At 56.9% G+C, this 19,358-nt stretch overlaps 1 protein-coding gene across 7 annotated transcripts in view; it reads right to left on the bottom strand.

The window, feature by feature from the left end:
* DLG3 (discs large MAGUK scaffold protein 3) overlaps positions 1-19,358 on the bottom strand; it is a 115,757-nt gene that overhangs the window by 62,654 nt on the left and 33,745 nt on the right. Inside the window, exon 1 of one of the 7 annotated variants that reach the window (XM_019492821.2) lies at positions 12,294-12,683. The exons of 5 other annotated variants lie outside the window; for them this stretch is intronic. In XM_019492821.2, the coding sequence (XP_019348366.1) occupies positions 12,294-12,629 (336 nt within the window). In that variant the 5' untranslated portion in view covers positions 12,630-12,683. Of the gene's footprint in view, positions 1-12,293; positions 12,684-19,358 lie in introns of those variants that run through there. One more of the 7 variants, XM_019492818.2, reaches the window with a different exon arrangement.

Genomic DNA, 19,358 nt, shown 5'->3' with positions numbered 1-19,358 from the left:
AAGACCGCTCTCCTCACAAAGACACGGCAAGTTTTAGCCAAAGGACAGAGTTTGGAAAGTTCCTCACAAGTTCGAGCCCCGTGCAAACCCCTCTGGCCTCGATGCTGGTCTCATGCATGGGAGGATGTGCCTACTCTACCAGGCCCCCCTTGCTGCTATCTTCAAACACTGCTTTTGCACATTCATTTCCACCACCTCTTTACAGTCCCCCCTTGCACACCGGGCCCCCAGGAATGGGTTGCCTTGCACCCCACTTCTTCCAGAGCGACAGGTTTGATAAGGATGGAAATGACCCTCCTCTCTCAGCATCAACCCTGCAAAGCAATGAGTGGCTGGGAGACGGGAGATACGTTTTCATAACACTTACATTCACCCATTTCCACAATGCAGGAACAAAGGGACATTCATCGACACGCGAAAGGTCACAAATACAAAACGGGTAAAGAACATCACTTTTCAGGGTGCACAGCTACGTGAAACTCGTTGCCACACGGTACCAGCAAGGCCACGAGTTTAGCAGGATTTAAAACGTGGCTTCCACGCCTGCGTGAGCAGTAAATATTAAAAAAGAAACAATGGTCCTGGAAGGAAGGGACAACAAACCTGCCTCGGGGCATCAGAAACCTGTCACGGTGGGCGATGTCCAGCTGAATTACGGACTACTACCGCAAGGGCTGGGCAATGCTGCCTGGCCTGTGCAATGCAGGAGGTCAGACTAAATGATCAAAATACTCTCTTCTGGCCTAAACCTATGAACCTAGTCAACCTTCCCAAGGGACACACGATCCCATTGCCGCGCACTTCGGAGTTTCTTGCACTTTCCCGTGAAGCCGCCGGTTCTGCGGTGACCGCTGTCGGAGGCAGCAGCGCTAGCATGATCCCGAACGGCCGCTCCTACGCCGTCATGTGGCGTTTCTGTCGTTTCTGAACGTCTAGCTCCTTGTCCACACTTAATCAAAAGGGCCGAGACGCTGGTCTGACTCCGGAAGGCTCTGATCACGAGAACGAAGCAGGAGGGAGTTAATTAGATTTTTTCAGATGGTTTCTGATCTTTCCTGCAGCCATGACTACTTGCTACAAAATGATGGCTTTTTATGCAAGCTGAATTTTATCCAACGGCTCAGGCAAACAGGGCCATTTGCAACTGCGCCTGCAAAACTCCTCCCGCACACGGAAGAAGACGAGTACTGCAGTTGGGAGGTCCTGGGAGCGCCCGGTGACAAGCTGGGCATCTCTCCTTTTTGGCTGCACGAAGCTCCTCGAGGCAGCCCGATCAGTTGTGAGACAGCGAGCACTGCACCGGGCACTGGGCCAGGCCAGACGCTGCATGTCCAGGGCCAAGGCCAGTCCCGCTCGGGGAGGACATCTCACATTTCTGGCCGAAAGGAAAGGGTTTTGTAGCTGGTGGTTACAAACCCACGAAGGGCCAAAGCTTGTCCGGAGCCGGGCGTGGTAAAGGCCATTTCGGGTGGGCAGAGCGCAGAAGAGCCGATGGTGGATGCGGTTCGCCGTGGGGGCAGGAGTTTAGCACACGACGGTCATCATCCCGCTTCTGCCCCCGCACAGCCCACCACGGCCTCTCTGCTGCATTACTAACAGCCCACCAACCACCCGGCGCCTGCGCAGCGCGAACGCCCTCCGGACACCCTTTGTCTCGCCCGCTCGCTGCGCTCCTCCACGCCGCGCACGGGCTGTCCCGCCCTGCCCTGCCGTTCCACGCTGTTGGTTTTCACGTCTGAAAGTACGGCTGGGAGCACAATTTTCCACTTAGGCTCCAGATGGGACCCAGAAGAACATGAATGTGTGAGTGGCTGCTTTAAAAAAGTCACATATGGCCAGAAGGACTTCAGTCCAGGAAATTCCCATTTGCTTCCTGCTGGGAGCTGTTCCCGAAGCTGACTATTGCAGGAGAGGTATCTGGACATGTGTCCTGGTTTTCCATCTGAAGAGAGCCCCACGATTGTAGGTCGCCTGCCTTTCTCAGCCCAAGCCCAGGAAGGGAACCTAAAAACCAAAGCAATTGCAAACACGGGCACGAGCCCTCCAGGGCAGGGGGCAGGGAGGGAGTGTCTTTATTTTTGTCTGGGCAGCAGAAGCACACTGGCAAATTAACCGTGCTCCTGATTCCTTGGGGCCCTGCAAGCAAGGCGTGCCGCAGGAGCCGAGAGTGATCCCACGCGGGGCATCCAGAGGAAGATAGGGGCATCCAGGTGACACTCGATGGGGCTCTCCGATCTCTTCAACCTAAAACACTGCATCGCATTATTATTATTTGCTGAGCCCAGGTACTGTGCTTGGGGCCGGACAAATGCAAGAAGGGGTCCCTGCTCCATGGAGCCCACCACCTTGGCACAGAGACGTGCTCCTGAATTTTGGGGCTTCTTACAAGATGCTGCGTTGCATCATGCCTTTGGTCTTCTTTCTAGTTCTTCACTTTTCAAGAGGGAGGGTCAGAGACTATTGTGGGAACCTGGTCCACTCCCATCTTTCTGGAGCTGCCTTTTGTTGCCTGCGCAGTCTCCCAAAATCATAGCTTGAGAAGCTAGTGGGGGTTTGAGGGGCGCTCCTTCCAAATGGAGGAGGGATAGCTTAGGAATTCCCAGGTTGAACTCGGGAGAAAGGGATGAAAATTTAAGAGGGCTATCCAAATCTTTTTCCAAACAATAAGGAATTTATAAGCCTGGAAAAGCACTAGGAAGGGGACCCTACACTATGACTGGACTGGCCAGGAAAATGCCATTTGCTTTGACCTTTTTGTCTGAAAACAGTGATCCACAGGCTGAAGTGCTTTTACAAGTGTTTGCCACAGAGAAAAGGGTGAATCTGACTGCCAGCAGCGTATGCCTCATTCCAAATGCCATCAGGTTGACTGCAAAAGCATGTGCAACCTTCCCCGACCTCAGCGACCCCAAAGGGGGCTCACAGCCAAGTCCCGCATCCGCTGCCATGCCTCTGCAAGGCTGGAAATGTCAGAGAGATCACACGGAAAGTGGTACAGGAGAACTGCCACACCAGGATTGCATCTTTGCAAACCTCTGCAAAGTGCTGAGCAGGGCTCGAGCAGGTGACCGCAGTCTGAGCACCTGGAAGCACAGCTGGGGGACCACCCAGCACCATCCTCCTGCCCCTTCCCTTGACACGGCAGACACATCTCCATGTTCCTGTGATGCTTTGTATATGCACCCAAACACTGCAAGCTCTTGGTCTGGCTTTGTCCAGCGCCCAGCACACGAGGGTCCAGGTCCATGGGTGGCCCCTAGGCATTTTCACACTGCAGAGGAGTAATAGCAGACCCCTCCAGTGTCCGTAGCTCTCCCAGGATACAGCCTGCAAGGTGGGAACTGGAGGTTTTAAAACCTGGTAAGCTTTGTACTATGGAGAGCCACCTGCAATCTGCAGAAACCTCACACCAAGAGCACCTTTGCATTTCAGCAGCCTACGCTCTTCTGCACGGACCGCAAGGACCTGATTTCAAACATCGCCAGCTGCCTGGCTTCCCCCCCTGCAAGGAGCCTTGGCAGAGTTGCTCAAGTAGTCAAGGTTTAACATATCCATGAGCAGCAACATAGCATGCTATGCTCTTCAGTGTTTGGTTCTGGGGTTTTAAACAGAGACTGGGAAAAAACCTCGCTCACTGCAACAGGGACAGATGGGACAGGAAGCTTTCCTCGGAAAGAGCCACCCGCTTCTGCAGAATCTAAACTTTCATTTAAAAACAATTAAGGCCAGTGTGTTCAAACCTGAAAGTTAAACATCTCGCTCCACATTCAGACCTCTAAAATAAATGACCCAATTTTCGGAAGTGCCGGGCACCCACGACTCCCTTCTGCCCTGATCATTACCTGCTGAAGTTGACTCTCTCCCTTCACAAGAACAGTTTGTTCTGTGAGACTTTCATGCAAGTGTTTTTCCTCTTTAAAAACCTTCAGACAAGAGAGGCAAAGAGACCGAACAAGGGAAATCATTAGAAGCAGAGCGTGCTTGATCTTGGGAGCTCAAATATTTTGGGGTTTTTTAAATACCTTCTGCTATGCAGTTAATAAGTACTGATGAGATGTCAAGAAACACTTTTTGCATGGTGTGAAAGCAAACCAAGACCTTGACCCCAAAGCACTGTTACAACAGGAGTGAGCCAAGGTAACAGAAAGGGTGGCTCTGTGACAGCAGCATCCTGAACACAGCACCCGAGCCCTATTCCAGGCACCGTCAGGACTTTCGGGTGGCTCGTACAGTGTCACGCTGCCCCGCGCTAGTCACTACAGCAGTGCCAACACACAGCGAGGATTTGCACCTTTGCGCATCCCTCGGCGAGCAGGTGTCCAAACGTCACGTTCAGTTCAGAGTTGGGTTTTTAAATGCTGCACAGCCCTTAAATTACTGACATATTTATAGTCCTAGCTTCAAATTGACAACATTTTCCCTCTGGCAATCTATGTCTCTTTTTTTTTAAACACAGTGGGCATGCATGTGTGTTCAAAAACCCATTCATTAGTGTCTCATAGTGCTTTTCATCTGCGTGTCTCACATCGCTTCACAGAGAGAGGTCAGTTTTATCCCCATCGCAGTGCTGCAGAAGCTGGGACACAAGGCGATGCTGTGATCTGCCCGGGGACAGACCAGACTGCCGGCAGAACTAGGATCTAGGATCCCTGACTCCTCTTTGGGCATGTCTACACATTCATTAATGCGCCACAGTTATGGTGCATTAAGTTTAAGTACCTGTATTACCAGGTACTAAATCCACGTGCAGTAACCAGCGCTACCGCGCAGCGGCCCTGGCACATGCCTTTTAAGCGATGGTACTGCGGAGTAGACTAATACTGCTGTGCATTAGCATGGCTTTTGCCGTGACGCACTGATGCCCAGTGGAATTAGTCTACTGCGCATTTGGAGTCTCACGTAGACGCGCCCATTCAGTCCCGACCCACTTCAATACACCAACTTCCTGTAAGTCGCTGCTTAGTTGTACAAGCTGCCTGGCTCTAAACCATGATTACTACCTCACCTCCTGCATACTTACATTAAAAACCCCAAACGATTCAATTGCTGGATTTAAGAAGTTGTTCCAGGGCAATGATTTTACTGATACGCGTCTCCTTTGCCATGTGGGGGCCACGACGGACGATGCGTGCGATGCTCTGGAGGGGTGCTTGGTGCAATGATCTGGGATGACTGACTTTTCTCTTTCTCCCCTGGGATGAGCCCCCGGCCTGTGCTGTGTCCATGTGCAGCCCCTGGCAGCCAGGATGGGCACCCTCCGTGCCAGCCGGTCAGGAGTGGGGACTCCCGGCTGGGACGTGCCGCTCTGCACTCCTGGGGCCAGCTTGGATTTGCACCACCAGGAAAGACGTAAGGAGGTGGTTCTGAATTACACCGTCTTGTGCTCTGACACTGGCACTCGCTCACCGTTTCCCGTGCCACGAGAGCCACCTGCCTCCACGCGTGTCATGAGGGCGCGTGGCTGGGGACTTTCTTCAGGCGGGAGCGAGCAGTCTTTCATGCACACGGAGAAGGCAGAGCTCAGCGCAGAGCGAGTCAGCCTTGTTCACCGTGATTTATCGTGTTTAGCTGGATCAACCACAGGAACGAGGGAGAGAGACCACCGATCCTCTGGGCTCAGTCCTGGGAAGTGCTGGGCAAACACCTGCTCAGTCTGAACGCTGGGACTCTGATTAAACTCCCTAATTCCTGTGCTCCTCCTGCCCCGTCCCTGTAGACCTGACAAGGGGCCGTAGCTGCACGGGAGATTTCCCCAGGCGGTGGGGAACAATAATTCTGCCTGGTTTTTGTATACGGCTTCCTCCACCCAGCTGGTTCCTCAGGGAGGATACCCGCAAACGCACTTTCTTCCCAGTCTGCAGCACCCTCCTGGCACCCGCTACACCAACTTTTGCATTTCTTTTTCAGGCAAATCCCCACTGGCTCTTTGGGGCTGAGCCTACGCCATGCGACTTGGCCATGCCCCGCGCTGCCGACTGGGGACAAGGAGGGGCAGGGACCATTGCCCTGGGTGCAGGGGCTGGCAATGCCCGAACGCGGCGCGTGAAGGGCCCGCCACCTGCCACCTCCAGCAGGCGCCAGGCGTCAGTCACGGATGTGCGCTGCACGGACCACCTCTCTGCTCCGCGCACCTGCCTCTTGCAGAAACCTCCCTGCCTTGGCCTCCTCCCCACGAGCCTCAGCCCCTCTCCGGCTGCCCGGCTCTGCTTGCCTTGCCTTGCCTCTCCTTCCTCCTCTCTCCCGCTGCTGGACGGCCCCCTGCTCTCTCGGCTCCCTCTCCTTAGAGAGTCTCCCCTCCTGAGATGGCTTCGGCTACAGTCCGTATGCCAATAATTAACAGCATTATCTCTCCGCTCCTGGTGGCCTATTTCCAATCCAGCCGCCCTCTGCTATTCCCTCATGGACAGACAACCATCCATTTAAGTAAGTGGCCAGATCTTCAGCTGGCATGAAGTGGCACGGTGCCCGATGCCAGCGGAGCTGGGCTCACTTGGGAACAGATGTGGATCTGGTGCAGCGTGGTCTAGGCCGAGCTCTTCATCTCCCTTCCTCCCCGTCGGTGCCTCTGGAAGGAGACACCGATGCACGGGGGGATTCGACAAAGGGGCAGAGGGACCGCGGGCGATGGAGATGAGACGCGGGCTGCACAGGGGCCACAGCGTGCAGTCCTGGCTGCAAGGCGGAGGCAGGAGGAGACGGGCGGCGAGGGGATTCAGAGAAGCAAGGCTGAGACGCGGCTGCATCAGCAAGAAGGGGCAGAGGAGACGGTCCCGCTGGCAGCATTTCGTGTGGCCTGCGTGGCGCGGGAGAGGAACCACCTGCGGGACCAGGAGGCCAGTTACCCACAGGGGAAGCGGGAGGTTTGGGGGAGAGGCCGAGGAGCTTCGCTGAAGCCGAGTGCAAGATCTCTGTGACGGGATCGGAGAAACGCACTGAGGTTTGGGGGCCAGGCTGGGAGCACGCACTGACTTGCATCTGAGCGAGGGGCAGGTATCACTCGAGAGAGGGCACGGGAGGAGAGAAACGCCCTGCAGTGCCACGGACCAGGTGCGAGTCGGGGCAGGCAGGGGAAGGACCTAGCGCAACACCCGGGTGGGCAGAGAAACCCAGGAGCGGACGGTGCTGGGGCAGGCGTGAGCACTGAGGACCAGCGATGCCCCGTGTCCTTGGGCACGGCCCTCGGCCCCCAGCACAGCACGGCGCGGCACAGCGCGGCGCAGGAAGGGGCTCTGCTAGACTTGTACCGACACCTCGTTCCTGGAAATGGCTCTCTCAAGGGTGGAAATGTTTAATTACAACAAAGGCTATTGCACAGCGAATCCCCCCGGCGCCCAGCAGAGCCGGCTCCTCGCACGGAGGAGTCTCGGTGGCGCATGCCGGCCATGCTGGGACGCACCAGTGCTCCCAGTCCTTCTGGAAGCGACCAGCCGCCCGGGGCAAGCGGCCAGGGTCGCTGCGCTGACGCCATCCCGCAGATTTCCCCTCGCTCCGCGCCCACCTGCCGCACGGGTCAGAGCTGAACGCGCGACAGCGTTTCTCTGCACGGCAGGTGTGGGGAGAGGGAGGCAAACTTAACCCCCTTCCTGCTCCGGCTCCTCTCGCCTCCTCCTTCCACGAAATGCTGAGAATCCCTCCTCCTCCTCCTCCTCCTCCCCTACCTTCAAGTGCAAAGATTTAGCTAATTTCTTCTATGAATAGAACACAAGTAGCCATAGCAACGTCACCCTGCCAACCTCCCCACCTCCAGCCTCGCTGTCCCCGGCACCCCGTTCTCTCTCACCCTTCCTCCCACCGCTCCTGCAACATCTGGGGCATCGGCCCTTTCCAACAAATATAACCACTTTTGGCTTCCAGCCTATTTCCTCTCAATTTATCTCCTTCCTTCCAACCTGGCCTTTTGCATCGCTGAAGCAATCAGCGGTTCCTGGCCGGCTAGCCCATTTTATCTCCCCTGATATTCCCAAGATAAGCTCCAGAAATGCTCTCCCTCCCCAGTCCAGCCCCGGACGGGGTCACCCTCTCGCTGTTTCTGGAGGGGCTCCTGTCTTTCTCTCTCGCAGCAGCATCAAACCGGGGGCCCCCACCCCTTGACGAGGCGCTTTAATATCGACAACCATTTCATCCTTCCCAACCATTTGCACAGCCCTCTATCAGTGCTGTCTTCCTGCTGTCATTGCCGTCTATCCAGCCACGCAGCTCGGAGGTGCAAAATCCTAATTCTTGCTAACGCTCGATTCTTCAAGAGGCGTCGCTGCCACAAAAGCAAGCCTGCTGCACCCAGTGCCCCACAGACCCCGCGGCACGCCCCATTTCAAGGGAGGAAGCAAAGAAAAGCAAGCTCTGGGTGGCACGACTTTCGTTGGCAAGCCCCCCGCATCCAGACGTGCACAAAGCACGGCGGTGCCTGTTGCTTCGCTTCCCTTACCTGTAGCGGCACAGTCAGAGTCCTGCCGCAGAGGACGTCCTGCCGTGCGGCCCCCGGGCTCCCCCACGCATCTCCAGAAAAGGTCAGCCCTAAGCACGCACCCAGCGCAGCCCTCCTGACAATTTAGCAGTGCCGGCAGCCCACAAGCACTGGGCCATCCCCTTTACCAGCCTACTTCCACGGCTTAGACATGCTCTTTGAACTCCCCCTGCCTCCGTCATCAGCTTTCCTTCTCTGCCTGCACAGGCTTTTTCTGCCTGATGCAATGATTGCCATTTTTACTTTGACTTGCATAGCAGTGACAGAGCAGTGCCGAGAAGCCCGCTGCATGAGAGAAGAGCTATGGCTTCCCTGGGACCTTTATGCACCAGAGGGCATTTCAGACCCGGCGCGGCCAGGGGCGGCGAGCAGGCCTCAAGAAATGGGGCATACCTGCTAATGTCACCTGCGGTTCAGTTTAAAGCACGGCTGCGTCCCACCCCAGCCAGGAGGCGTGGGAAACCTCACGGACACTGTTTTCATCTTTTTTGCAGGAAATCCTTAGTGCCTCAAAGAATCTTATCATGGGCCCTTGGAAATCCTTGATTTCTCTCATTTTAACTACTGTGCTCACGCTTCACAGGGACCCAAATCTCACTGCTTTGGGCCTCTGCTGGCTGAGATGAGCCCCTTGAGCTGAGGCTGGTACGAGCTGGGAGAGCTTGCAGGGCCTGCCGGCTTCCCAGGAGACACGGCCCCACTTCGGGGAGTGCAAGCATCAGCACCCAGCCCCAGCACCTGAGCACACGGTGTGCACTCGAGAGCGGGCTTCAGCACAGCACGTCGGAGTGGCCTTAGATGGAGGTGTGGGGATGTCTCAGTGCCTCTCGGGAGAAGCTGTGGGCGTCAGTGTGCGGGAGAGAGGAGGGGTTTCGGGCTCTCACTCTGCAGATCAGGGATGCTGCCCTACAAGAGAACCGTGCTCGCTGCCTTGCTTTCCTCGTGCTAGCAGACTGCACACGGTGGTGCACTGATTCCTCTGCTACCGAGGCCTGGCACGGAGTCCTTTCCTTCCCTTTCCCAGCACACCGGCAGGCAAAGCAGGGAGGGGATGAATGGCTGACCAGGGAAGCCAAAGGAAAACCAGAATAGCTAAGAAACAGGGGAGAGAGATGGTGAAAAAAGCAGGGGAGAAAAAGCAAAGAGAAGAAGAAGAAGGGATGCGTGAATGAATAACAGGAACGACAGCAAATGGGGAGGGAGAGAAGGGGCGGAGGGGGCCGGGAGGGCTGGGCTCGGATCAGGTGCAGGAGCTTCTCAGTCACTTGCATTGAGCCCAACCGTGCCCCGGAAAAAGGGCGAGGGGCGACGGAGAAGGGAGGTGGGCGGAGGTGTAGGCTCGTGTCTGTGACTGCGGCGTGCTCGAGTGCAAGGCAGCATGTGTGGGCACAGCACTACATGCCAGGTAACGGTGCACGCAGCACAGGTGCTCGTGACGTAAGTGAACATGCACCATGTGGGAACGTGTGCAGCCTGTGAGCAAGGGCCCGTTTTGCATGTCAGGGCGTGCTGTGTGCGCACCGGCAGCTGAGCATGCACCCTGTGTGCGTGTGCATCTGCTGGCATGTGCGGCACAGAGGAAAGAGGCTGCACCGGGAGAAGCAAGAGGGGTAGAGCTGCGGCTGGCAGCCCCACAGCCCCCCTCTGCCCGCGCTCCCGTTTTCATCTCCGCCGTCGGAAGTGGTTCCCAGGACACATCTCTATTGGAAAGGGGCAGCCCAGGACCCCTGACGCGACCGTGATCTGGGCAGCACCCCAGAGGCTTGTATCTGCAGCACCCCATGAGGTCCAGCCTCGCCACGGGGCCTTCTTCAGTCTCCCAGAACCAAAGCAATCCCCTCTGCTTTGCGCCAGCCACGCACAGCTGTCCCCATCGGATCCCCTTTTGTCTCTCTGTCCGCAACCGGACTGTGCAGAACATGAATGCTGAAAGACCCGGACATTTTGCCCCTTCCTAGCAGAGCAGGAACACGGCTGTGGTGTTTGCTGCAAAGCTTTACCCACTGCCTATATTTGCTGCACACCAGGGAGCAATTCTGCCTTCTCTGATACAGTCTGTGCACATCCCACATGCGTGGCACATTATACATGCAGACCCTGGCTAGGAGCACGGAGCCCTGCACATAGGCAGGGCATCGCTCGTGCTCCGTGTTGCACTGCGAGGAGATGGCTTTGCATCTGTGCCTTTAGCGAAGCCCGAAGGGAAGGCAGCACGCTCCCGGCTGCGGATGCTCGGACCAAACCAGCGCTAGAGCGAGCGGCCGTATCACAAAGACACAATGACGTCTGTTCCACCATTGCAAACGTGAACGGTGCTCTGCCCAGCCCAGCTCTGGCTGATGGAGCAGCCAGGCAGCCATGGCAGCAAGGCAACCGGCACTTCTTTCCTTCCATCTTCTTTTGTCATCATCTTCACGGGGACCCTTGGCCGTGCCGGCACCCACCTGCCAGGCCTGGGGGATGGGTAAGGAAGGGATAACAGAGAGGGCTTCAGTCTCCCTGTCCCTGTCTCAGCTCTTCGAGCCCGATGCCCTGCGTGGAGCTGCAGCAGAGGAGGGATGAGAAAGCTGGCCAGGAGTCAGCAGGGAAGCTAGAGACGGACTGAGACGAAGAGAGAGAGGCTGAGGCAGACAGAAGCCAATAGCAGGGTTGTTTCTGGGTGCTTTTGTAAATGCCCATGTGAGAGCTTCAGTTCCAAACCAGATTATTTCCTATTTTCCCCAGCCCCGGATATTCAGACTAATTAAGAAAAGCATATAAAGGAAAGCAGAGGTCCTGAAGGGGGGATGGGGGGGGTGACTTCTGATTGCTCATTGTGTGTCCATCTGGGTTGCAGATAACTCGGAAAATAACAGGTAGAAGGGGCAAGAAAAAGCCCCAGGTAAGGTTTGAAGCCAGTGAATGGAAGAGGCAGAGAGAGAGGTTGAAATGTCTTCCACCAAAGCAAGGTAAAATGCTTCTCAGGCTGGGTCTAGCCTCCATTTTACTGCTTTGCAAACAGGCTCCAACCATTTTCTCAGCTGGCTGATGGGTTCAAAATCAGACTGGCCTCTCCATGTAAAGGGGAAAGAGAGAGACAGCTGGCCACTGGGCTGGAAAGAGAGCCCTAATAAGATGGATGCACATGGGAAGCAATGACGGCGGTGAAATGGGGCAGAAAGCACCCAGCATGGCAGAGACCAGATCTCGGTTATATAATAGTCGAGGGGAATGGGGAGTGGGAGACGACGAGTGGGAGACCGGTGCCCCAGCCCGGTGGAGGGCGAGGAGCCGGTCGGGCGAGCGAGCAAGGGCCACCGGTGCCAGCAGCCTCGGAGGCTGCCCCCAGGGCAGCGTGCCCAGTGCCCAGTAAACAGGGTATGATGGGAGCCTTGACATCATCGAGACTTTGGGCGATTGCATCAGAAGCAAAGAAAGCCTGGGCCAGGCCGTGCGCAGGCCGTTGCCCGACACCCCCGCTCGTGCCAGGCAGGAGCCCCCGGGACGCCGTCCTCGCCCCCCGCAGAGCGCCGAAACCGAGGCGTGCACCACCTCTGCCACGAGCCCAGCCCGGCTGGCCAGGGCACCGCAGGAGCGCCCAGACGCGCCGTCGGACACCATTTTCTTGCTAACACGCGACTCCCCGAGGATGATTTATCCCCCTTCTGCATTAGCCCACCCGCCCCCTCCCCTGGCAAGGCCGGTCCCTTGAGCCCCGCATGCCCGTACGCTCTAGACGACGGAGGTTCAACGCGTGTCTAATATGCCGGCTGCATGTGAACGAGCCCCGCAACAAAAGGCTGCCCTCCTCCTCCCCGCCGGCGGCGGGGAGCCGACCTGCGTGGCGTACCTGTTCATACCAGTCGCGGTTCGAGCATGTGCATTCTGGCCACCAGCCCGTGCTGTTCCCGTTCATCTTGGGCGTGCTCTTCCCCTGCCCCTGCTTCAGGGGGGCAGGGACATTGTCCCGGGAGGTGGGGATGAGTTTGTTCTTGTTCCTGGGGGTGGGAGCTGCTCCCCCCTGGGACGGCAGGGTCTGCGAGCCGTAGCCCCCATAGCCATACTGCTCGTGCTGCCACTCTCCGTAGCTGGGAGGCTCCATGCGCCTCAGGGCTGCCATCCGCGTCACCTCGTAGCACTCTGGGCACTTACAACAGTGGTGGTGCTTGTGCATATTGGCTTTCATAACATAGACCCCGCCGGGCAGAGGGAGAAGGGCGAGGGAAGGAGAAAAAGACCCCCTCCCCGAGCTGAAAACACGTCCGCCTCCGCTCCCGCTAGGCACCCCCTTCCCCGCGTCTGTTCAGAGAAGGTCCACGTCCGGCTGTAAAAAAAATAGAATTACAAATCTATTATCTCCAAAGGGTAGCAAAAAAATAGAAAAGAGCTGTGGCGCTGTGCGTCGCCTGCCATTCAGGTGCCCGCAGGTCCCCGTCAGCCCCGGGAAGGCGCCTGGCTGTGGGGCATCTGTGCAGCCTTCGCTCCGCTTGGCTTCATGAAGCTGCCCGGTGGGAGGGGAGCGCCCGGGACCCCTGCGGGCAGTCGGGCAGGCGGTCGGGCGGTCGGGCAGCCTCCTCCCCGGGTCCGGCTGGCTTCACCTGCCCGGCTCAAGCTGGAGGATCCTGCTGCTTCTGGTCCCTGGATGGGAAGGGAGAAGGCAAGAGCATCTCTCCAGCCTCCCTGCTCTCCCGGACGCAGCCAATCCGGGCGCAGGGCCGCAGCAGCAGCAGCACCGAGAATGGAAAGCAGCCGCTCTTAAAGGCACCGGTGCCTCCTTGGTGCTCAGGGCGCCTGCGGCAGCCTTCACCCCTCACGCAGACCGCTGCCAGCCCCAGCCCTGGGACGCAGGGGCCAAAACGTCCGCCCTGGCCGGCGTGACGCGGTCAGCACGCCCCGCGCACCCACCGACCCGCGGAAGCTGTGGGTGGAAAACACCCCTCGGGTCACTCACCCCGCAGGTGACACCCTGGCGTACCGCACAACTGTGCAATCATCACCCATGCGCTCACAGCTGGGCGAGCCCCCAAATCCAGGCGCCGCGGCCGTCCTTAGACACTTGACACGAAATGACTAACCAGGATGTGATCTCACTGTTCGCAATGCTCCCTGCGCTGAGGACAGGGACTAGCTAGGGATATTGCATGCACTGAAGCAATGCCATCTAATTATTGGGAGCAAACCTGAGAAGTTTTTCAGGGTGATTACTGGGTAACGAAGCCAGAAGCTGCATTAAAATAAGCTAAGGAAACTCCCCACTCAGCACACAGGAAACAGCAAGACAAAATGGCCTAATCTCGTGCTTTCCCAGCAGCAAGCGCCCCAACGAACAGCCAGAAAAGGTCCAAGGTTTGCCTAAGACGAGCAGCCCGCCGGCCTAGCGTGGGCGAGGCGCATCAGTTTGGGCAGCCAGTGGCACGCCAGGCACCGCGAACGTTAGCTGGAAGTTTGCACGCACAGGTGTGTTTTGGCACAAGCAAGTGAGGAACCGTGGTCCGGGGACTGCAGTCAGCACCGATGCCCCAGTGTGACCCCCCAGGCCCAGGCTCCCCACGTGCAGAGCTCTGCGGATGAGGCGCGACTCTGGCGCACCGCCGCTCCCTGCCACCCTGCCCTGCACAGTCTGACCAGCTTCCCTGGCGGCTCGGTGATGGGCACAAGCTGAGAGCCACCTGCCAGCCCAATGCCACCAACACCCTCCCCTCCCGGCCATCGCATCTGTCGGTCTTTTGCCAGAGAAGTGATGAGCTCCCCTGCTGCAGCCGGGGCTGCGCCTCCAGGCACGCCCATCTCGGTGCGTGCAAGGAGGGGCATCAAGCACCTCGGCAAAGCGTGACGGCTCCCCGCAGTACTTTGACCACCACGAGACAGCGCAGGAAGCACTTTGCAGCTGCAGGGACAGAAGCCTGTGGGGCAGGCAGCGGGAGGGCAGTGCTCTCTGTACAGCTCTCATGGCCCCTGGACAAGAGGTCACCCCAGGACTAGAGGCACACATGCAAACAGGTGCAGACGGCCTCTACGACGATTCAGGGCCCAGCCCTACGGAGACAACAAGGGCAGTTCCCTCTTAGGAAACGTATCTAGTCAAGTTTAGCTCCCATGCAGGGAAAATTGGAAAGAAGGCACAAGCATCAAATGGGGAGAGGAATCATTTAGAGAAATGTGCACGGTGTGTAATTAGGAGCAATGGGATGAAATCAGAAGAGCAGAGCTGCTCTGGAACTCAGGCAAACACATAAAACAGAAACTAGAAGGGAAATGAGGGATCGATTAGCCCGAGGGATGGTGTCCCCAGAGAAGCAGGGGAAAGCACCGCCATGCAGAAGATTTAAAACGAGGCTGACACAGCCCTGGAAACCGCAGAAGAGAAAGCTCCTGCCCTTGCTTGCAAAGGACGGGCGGGCGGGCGAGACCCCCTCCAGGAGCATTTCTGTGGCATAACTGCACCGTGAAAGAGGCGGTGGGACTAGCGCGGGGCATCTATAGGCACCGAACCCAGACTCAGATGGGGACAGTACGAGCAGGAAGGAGACATCCCACTCCTTGCACGGCTTCCCCCTGGAGCGCTCGGTGTCTGATGGAAGGGAGCAGCCCCACGTTTCTTCAGCAGGCTGGAGCGCAGGGGAGGTCGCCGTCCATCGCAGCTAGTAACTGCTGCGACTGGGGATCGAGGGGATCCGTGCGTACAGACAGATGCATCAATTATATCAAGTGAAAAGTGTGTGTGAGGGGGAGCTACCACACATCAGCTGCACTGCAGTAACTGTCCTGTGTGCCTGCTCCTATCCTGTGGTAAGTGAGGCTAAACCAAATGAAACAGGCCAAGTTACTGCAATGTAGCTTCTACTTAACCCTGGGATAGGAGTGGACACACAGAGCAGTTACCGTGGAGCAGTAAGTCCTCCCCCACCTTTAACTCAGTATGTTTTTGTTCATCTCTCCAAATCCTGAGCTATCCGGATGGTTCAGTTTATACCCACTTCAATAAACTTCACCCTCTCGGTGCCTTTGGGACCTATCAATGCTGCCCCTTGATTGCCAGCAGCAAAAGGCACTGGTCTAGCGGGTATCTGCTAGCCTAACTGACCACAGGTCCAACCCACATCCCGAAGAGACATTGCATCTCCTTCACAGTACTGTGTTCAGTTTTGGCCCCCCCGCAGGTGAAGGCTCACTAGTGCTGAATGGAAAAATCACTGCCCTTGATCTGCAAGCGGCATCCCTGCTAACGCAACTCAGCACGGTGTTGGCTTTTGTTGGAACAAGAGCACGCTGCTCACCCACATTGATACTGCTCTTCCATCTCAACTGCAGGACTTTGCACTTTTCCTTGTTCTCTAGGTAGCCTGGTCCAATGCTTGACCATCCTCTGCTCTATTATCACCTTTCTTGACTCTCATCTAATTGATTGCAGACCATTTTCCAGTCTACCCAGTCATTCTGGATCCTAGTCCTGCCCTACTGAGTGTCTGCAACTCTGCCCAACTTGGTGTCATCCACAAATTGGCTAAGTGTGCATTCAATCCCATCATCCAAACCATTAATGACGACGTTGAACAACACCAGGCCCAGGACAGACCCCTGGGGAACCCCATCAGATACTTCCTCCCGACTAGACATTAAGCCATCGGTGGGATGTTTGGGACTGGGCACAACATTCCCCACATAGCAACTGTGCCATCATTTTAACATCTGCCAAGAGCCAGACTTAGAGCTGTCAAAAGTCTGTGACAAAATGAATCACAATGCACCTTTACTGGGAGAAGTGATGTAATCTGGAGGGAACTGCAGAGATTCACGCGTTCACTCCAGTACATTACTGGATTACAAGGCGTGTTAAGGCAGAGAGATGGTGTCCTTGGTCTCCAATGTCTAGGTCTCCATGTGAAGCCTAATGTGGCAGAGATGTACGAAACGCTCCCATTTACAATTTACTGTCCGACCTTAGCAAAACTACGCAGCAAACCCTGACACAGCGCAAGACGTAGCACCCGAGCCGCTACAGGTACAGCAGGGGGGCCGTGACAGCCGCCTGCTGCAAATACCCTGGAGAGATCCCAGGAAGAGGGTCTTGCCCCTGGTACCAATCTGATCACGGGGTATAATTCCTTCCTCGCCCCAAATGTGGTGGTCGGTCTGACCCCGAGCAGAGGGGCAAGACCCCCAAGCCAGGAAACTCCAGGTCCGAGTCCCGGCAGAACTGGCACAGCCCAGTCCCCGTCTCCAGCCTCAGCTACAGCCAATGCCTAAACGAAGGCTGCAAAAACCCTGACACAGGGAGCAGCAGGACGGGAAAAAATTCCCTCCTGATCCCAGACAGCGACCAACAAAGCCCAGAAGTGCGTCTGGAAATCGTAAACCTGATCATGGATGGTTGCTCCAGAGCTGGTAACAGCTGAGGGTGCAGCCGGAGCTGGAGATCACCTCGGAAAGGGACTGCATTGCTTGAGAAGGGAACATAAAAACTGTATTGTGGGGAATTGGGCTACATAAAGCAAGAGCTTCTTGGCCAAGGCTGTTCCATATTGGTACAGCCTGTTACCAATATCGGTATATTAATAATGGCATCTCTCTTTCCTCCTGCCCAGCCCAGTCCTGCAGTCACGTCAGACATGCACACACAACGTCGCAGTCTAACGGGGACGTCGAGGCATTTTTTCTGTGCTAACTTCAGCCAAGCGTGAGAAGTGCTAGGACACGGCGCTGATTCACACAGGATGCTGTGTCCCATTTGGCTGTAACTCCATGTCAGCCCGTGTTGTCTCTCCCAAAGGCTTCACACGTCAGGGAAAGGTAGGGAGAGTGCTGCACTCCTGAAGCGAAAAGTTGGAGGTGGAGGAATACCTGCCCTGAAGAACGTGGGTCAGTCTTAGCGACAGGACTCAAGCCATTTCAGGATGTTTCTGCGGGGCTTGTATGGATCGACAGCTTCACACCCTGCAAAAAGCCTGAGCAGGATGAGCACGGGCATCTACAGACAGACTGAAATCACTAGAGCGACACCTGCGATTGCTTTATGGTCCCCGGGCTCTCCTGAAAGCAGCCTGGGAGGGTGCAGAGCACCGTCAGCTGCCAGCTAGCCATGGAGCCTGGCTTTTGTTACCTCTTCATCAGCTGGCTCAAGAAAGGGAAGCCTCTCCCGGGTGGTACGGCACATCTCTGCAGTCGAGGGATGGTCTCTCTGGTGCCAGATGCACCACGGGTGCAGTAAGGTGTGTGACCACATCCCCAGCGGGGTCAACCCTTGCTAGCCGGTGCGCGAGGGGGTCTCGAATGGACACGGCTCAGCCCTGGCTCGCGGCCCGTCTGCGGTCAGCTCCTCCATGCCTGCTTGTGGGAACAGGCTCAAGGCTCGGGCCGAGGGTGCGGCATCCCTGGCCCTGCTCTTGGCTTATCCGCGGTGCCTACAAGCCATCTTGGAAGTGGGCAATCGTCGTGAAATCAGACAACAGCCCCGCGCAGCAGGAGGTGCAATGTCCCACAGCTGAGCTAGGCTTATTCTTCGCACACTTTTACGCTGGTGTATCAGGCTTAGCCCCGATAACACCAATCAGCCTCCTGCAGGCTCTGCCCAGAGTGATTTGCCAAATGCCTCCAGACTAAGGAGGAGATAACGGTCTTAAACGAACAGATGGGGCGCAGCGGAGATGATGTTTCTATGGAGACTGGGTCACCAGGGAAGGACGGATGCAGGGGCAGCGCGGTGAGCCCAAGACCCGGGCTCCTCGTGCCGATGCCCTGCAATGACACGCTCCCTGCCCCACAAAGAGCCCTGCACCTTGATTTGCAGTGACCTCCGTGGGGGAGCCCAGACATACCGTCCCTGGATGGCACGACCCCGATGGGTGCCCAGAGCCGCTGGGACAGCTCCTGCGGCCCTTACTTGGGGGATCACGAGTAGGCAGCTCCTCCATAAACACCCACCGTTCATTTTTGTGACAAAAAAATAAGGCAAACCAAAAATATTTCACAGCCGTAGCCATGGAGGAGGGCGACTGGTGCATTAATGCCTTCACCATGGAGACCTGGCTGCAGATCCCACGCAACAGCCCAGGTTTCCCCTCTGAAGGAGACCCCGACCCTCTGCGTAGCCACTGCCCTTCGCAGCCGGCTCTGTCGTTTACTGGCAGTGTCACAAGACCCCCGCAGACCCTCGCCAGGGCGAAGCGCTTCCGCTATAATTGGCAAAACGGAGCCTTTGGATGGAGGAAAACTGAACAGACAAACCATAGAGAAATCCCCTCTCTCAGCGACCTGGGGCCAGGGCCTTCCCTACAGCGCCGGGTCCGGTCCTCGTGACCACCGAGGTCTTTTCCCTCCCCCCGGCAGTCAGCACGCTGCTGGGTTCATCGGTGGTGGAAGCAGAGCCCGGCAAATCCACCCGTCCCGCATCCTGTGCATGCTGAATACCTCGCTGCAGGAGAGACAGGACTAATGTCTTTTCTCCCCAGGGACCCATTTGGGCAGGATGCTACCGGCACACAGAGGATCTCTCCTCCCAGGTGGCCGCGAAACCCCTCGGAGCAGCTGGAAGGGGCTGGCGAGCGGCGCGGCAGGTGAACAGCGAGCCCGCGGCCCTGTGGGACCGCTCCTCCTTCGGAGGTCGCTTCCCAGCGGAGCCATCGCCGCAACGCTCGCTGGCCGCGGTCAGCGGTGAGGAAGTGGCACGGACGTTTCCTCAGACTGTCTTTCCGTTGAGAAGGTTATTCGCAGCTAAAGTGCTCCTCTACCCTGACGAGAGCCCGCAAATGGTATCAGAGGGATTCTTGCTTTAATGTCTCCTCTTTCTTCCAGATCAAATGTCCACAGTTTACAAATAAAAAAAGATTTCTTTTTTCCTGCCTGCCAGTGCCACAACGCCCCGCGAGCGCCGAGAGCGGTGCTGGGGCTTCCTTTCATCATCGTCTGCAGCCACAGC

Source organism: Alligator mississippiensis, chromosome 8, assembly GCF_030867095.1.
Source record: "Alligator mississippiensis isolate rAllMis1 chromosome 8, rAllMis1, whole genome shotgun sequence".
Lineage (NCBI taxonomy): Eukaryota > Metazoa > Chordata > Crocodylia > Alligatoridae > Alligator > Alligator mississippiensis.
This window is presented reverse-complemented; position numbering and strand designations above follow the sequence as displayed.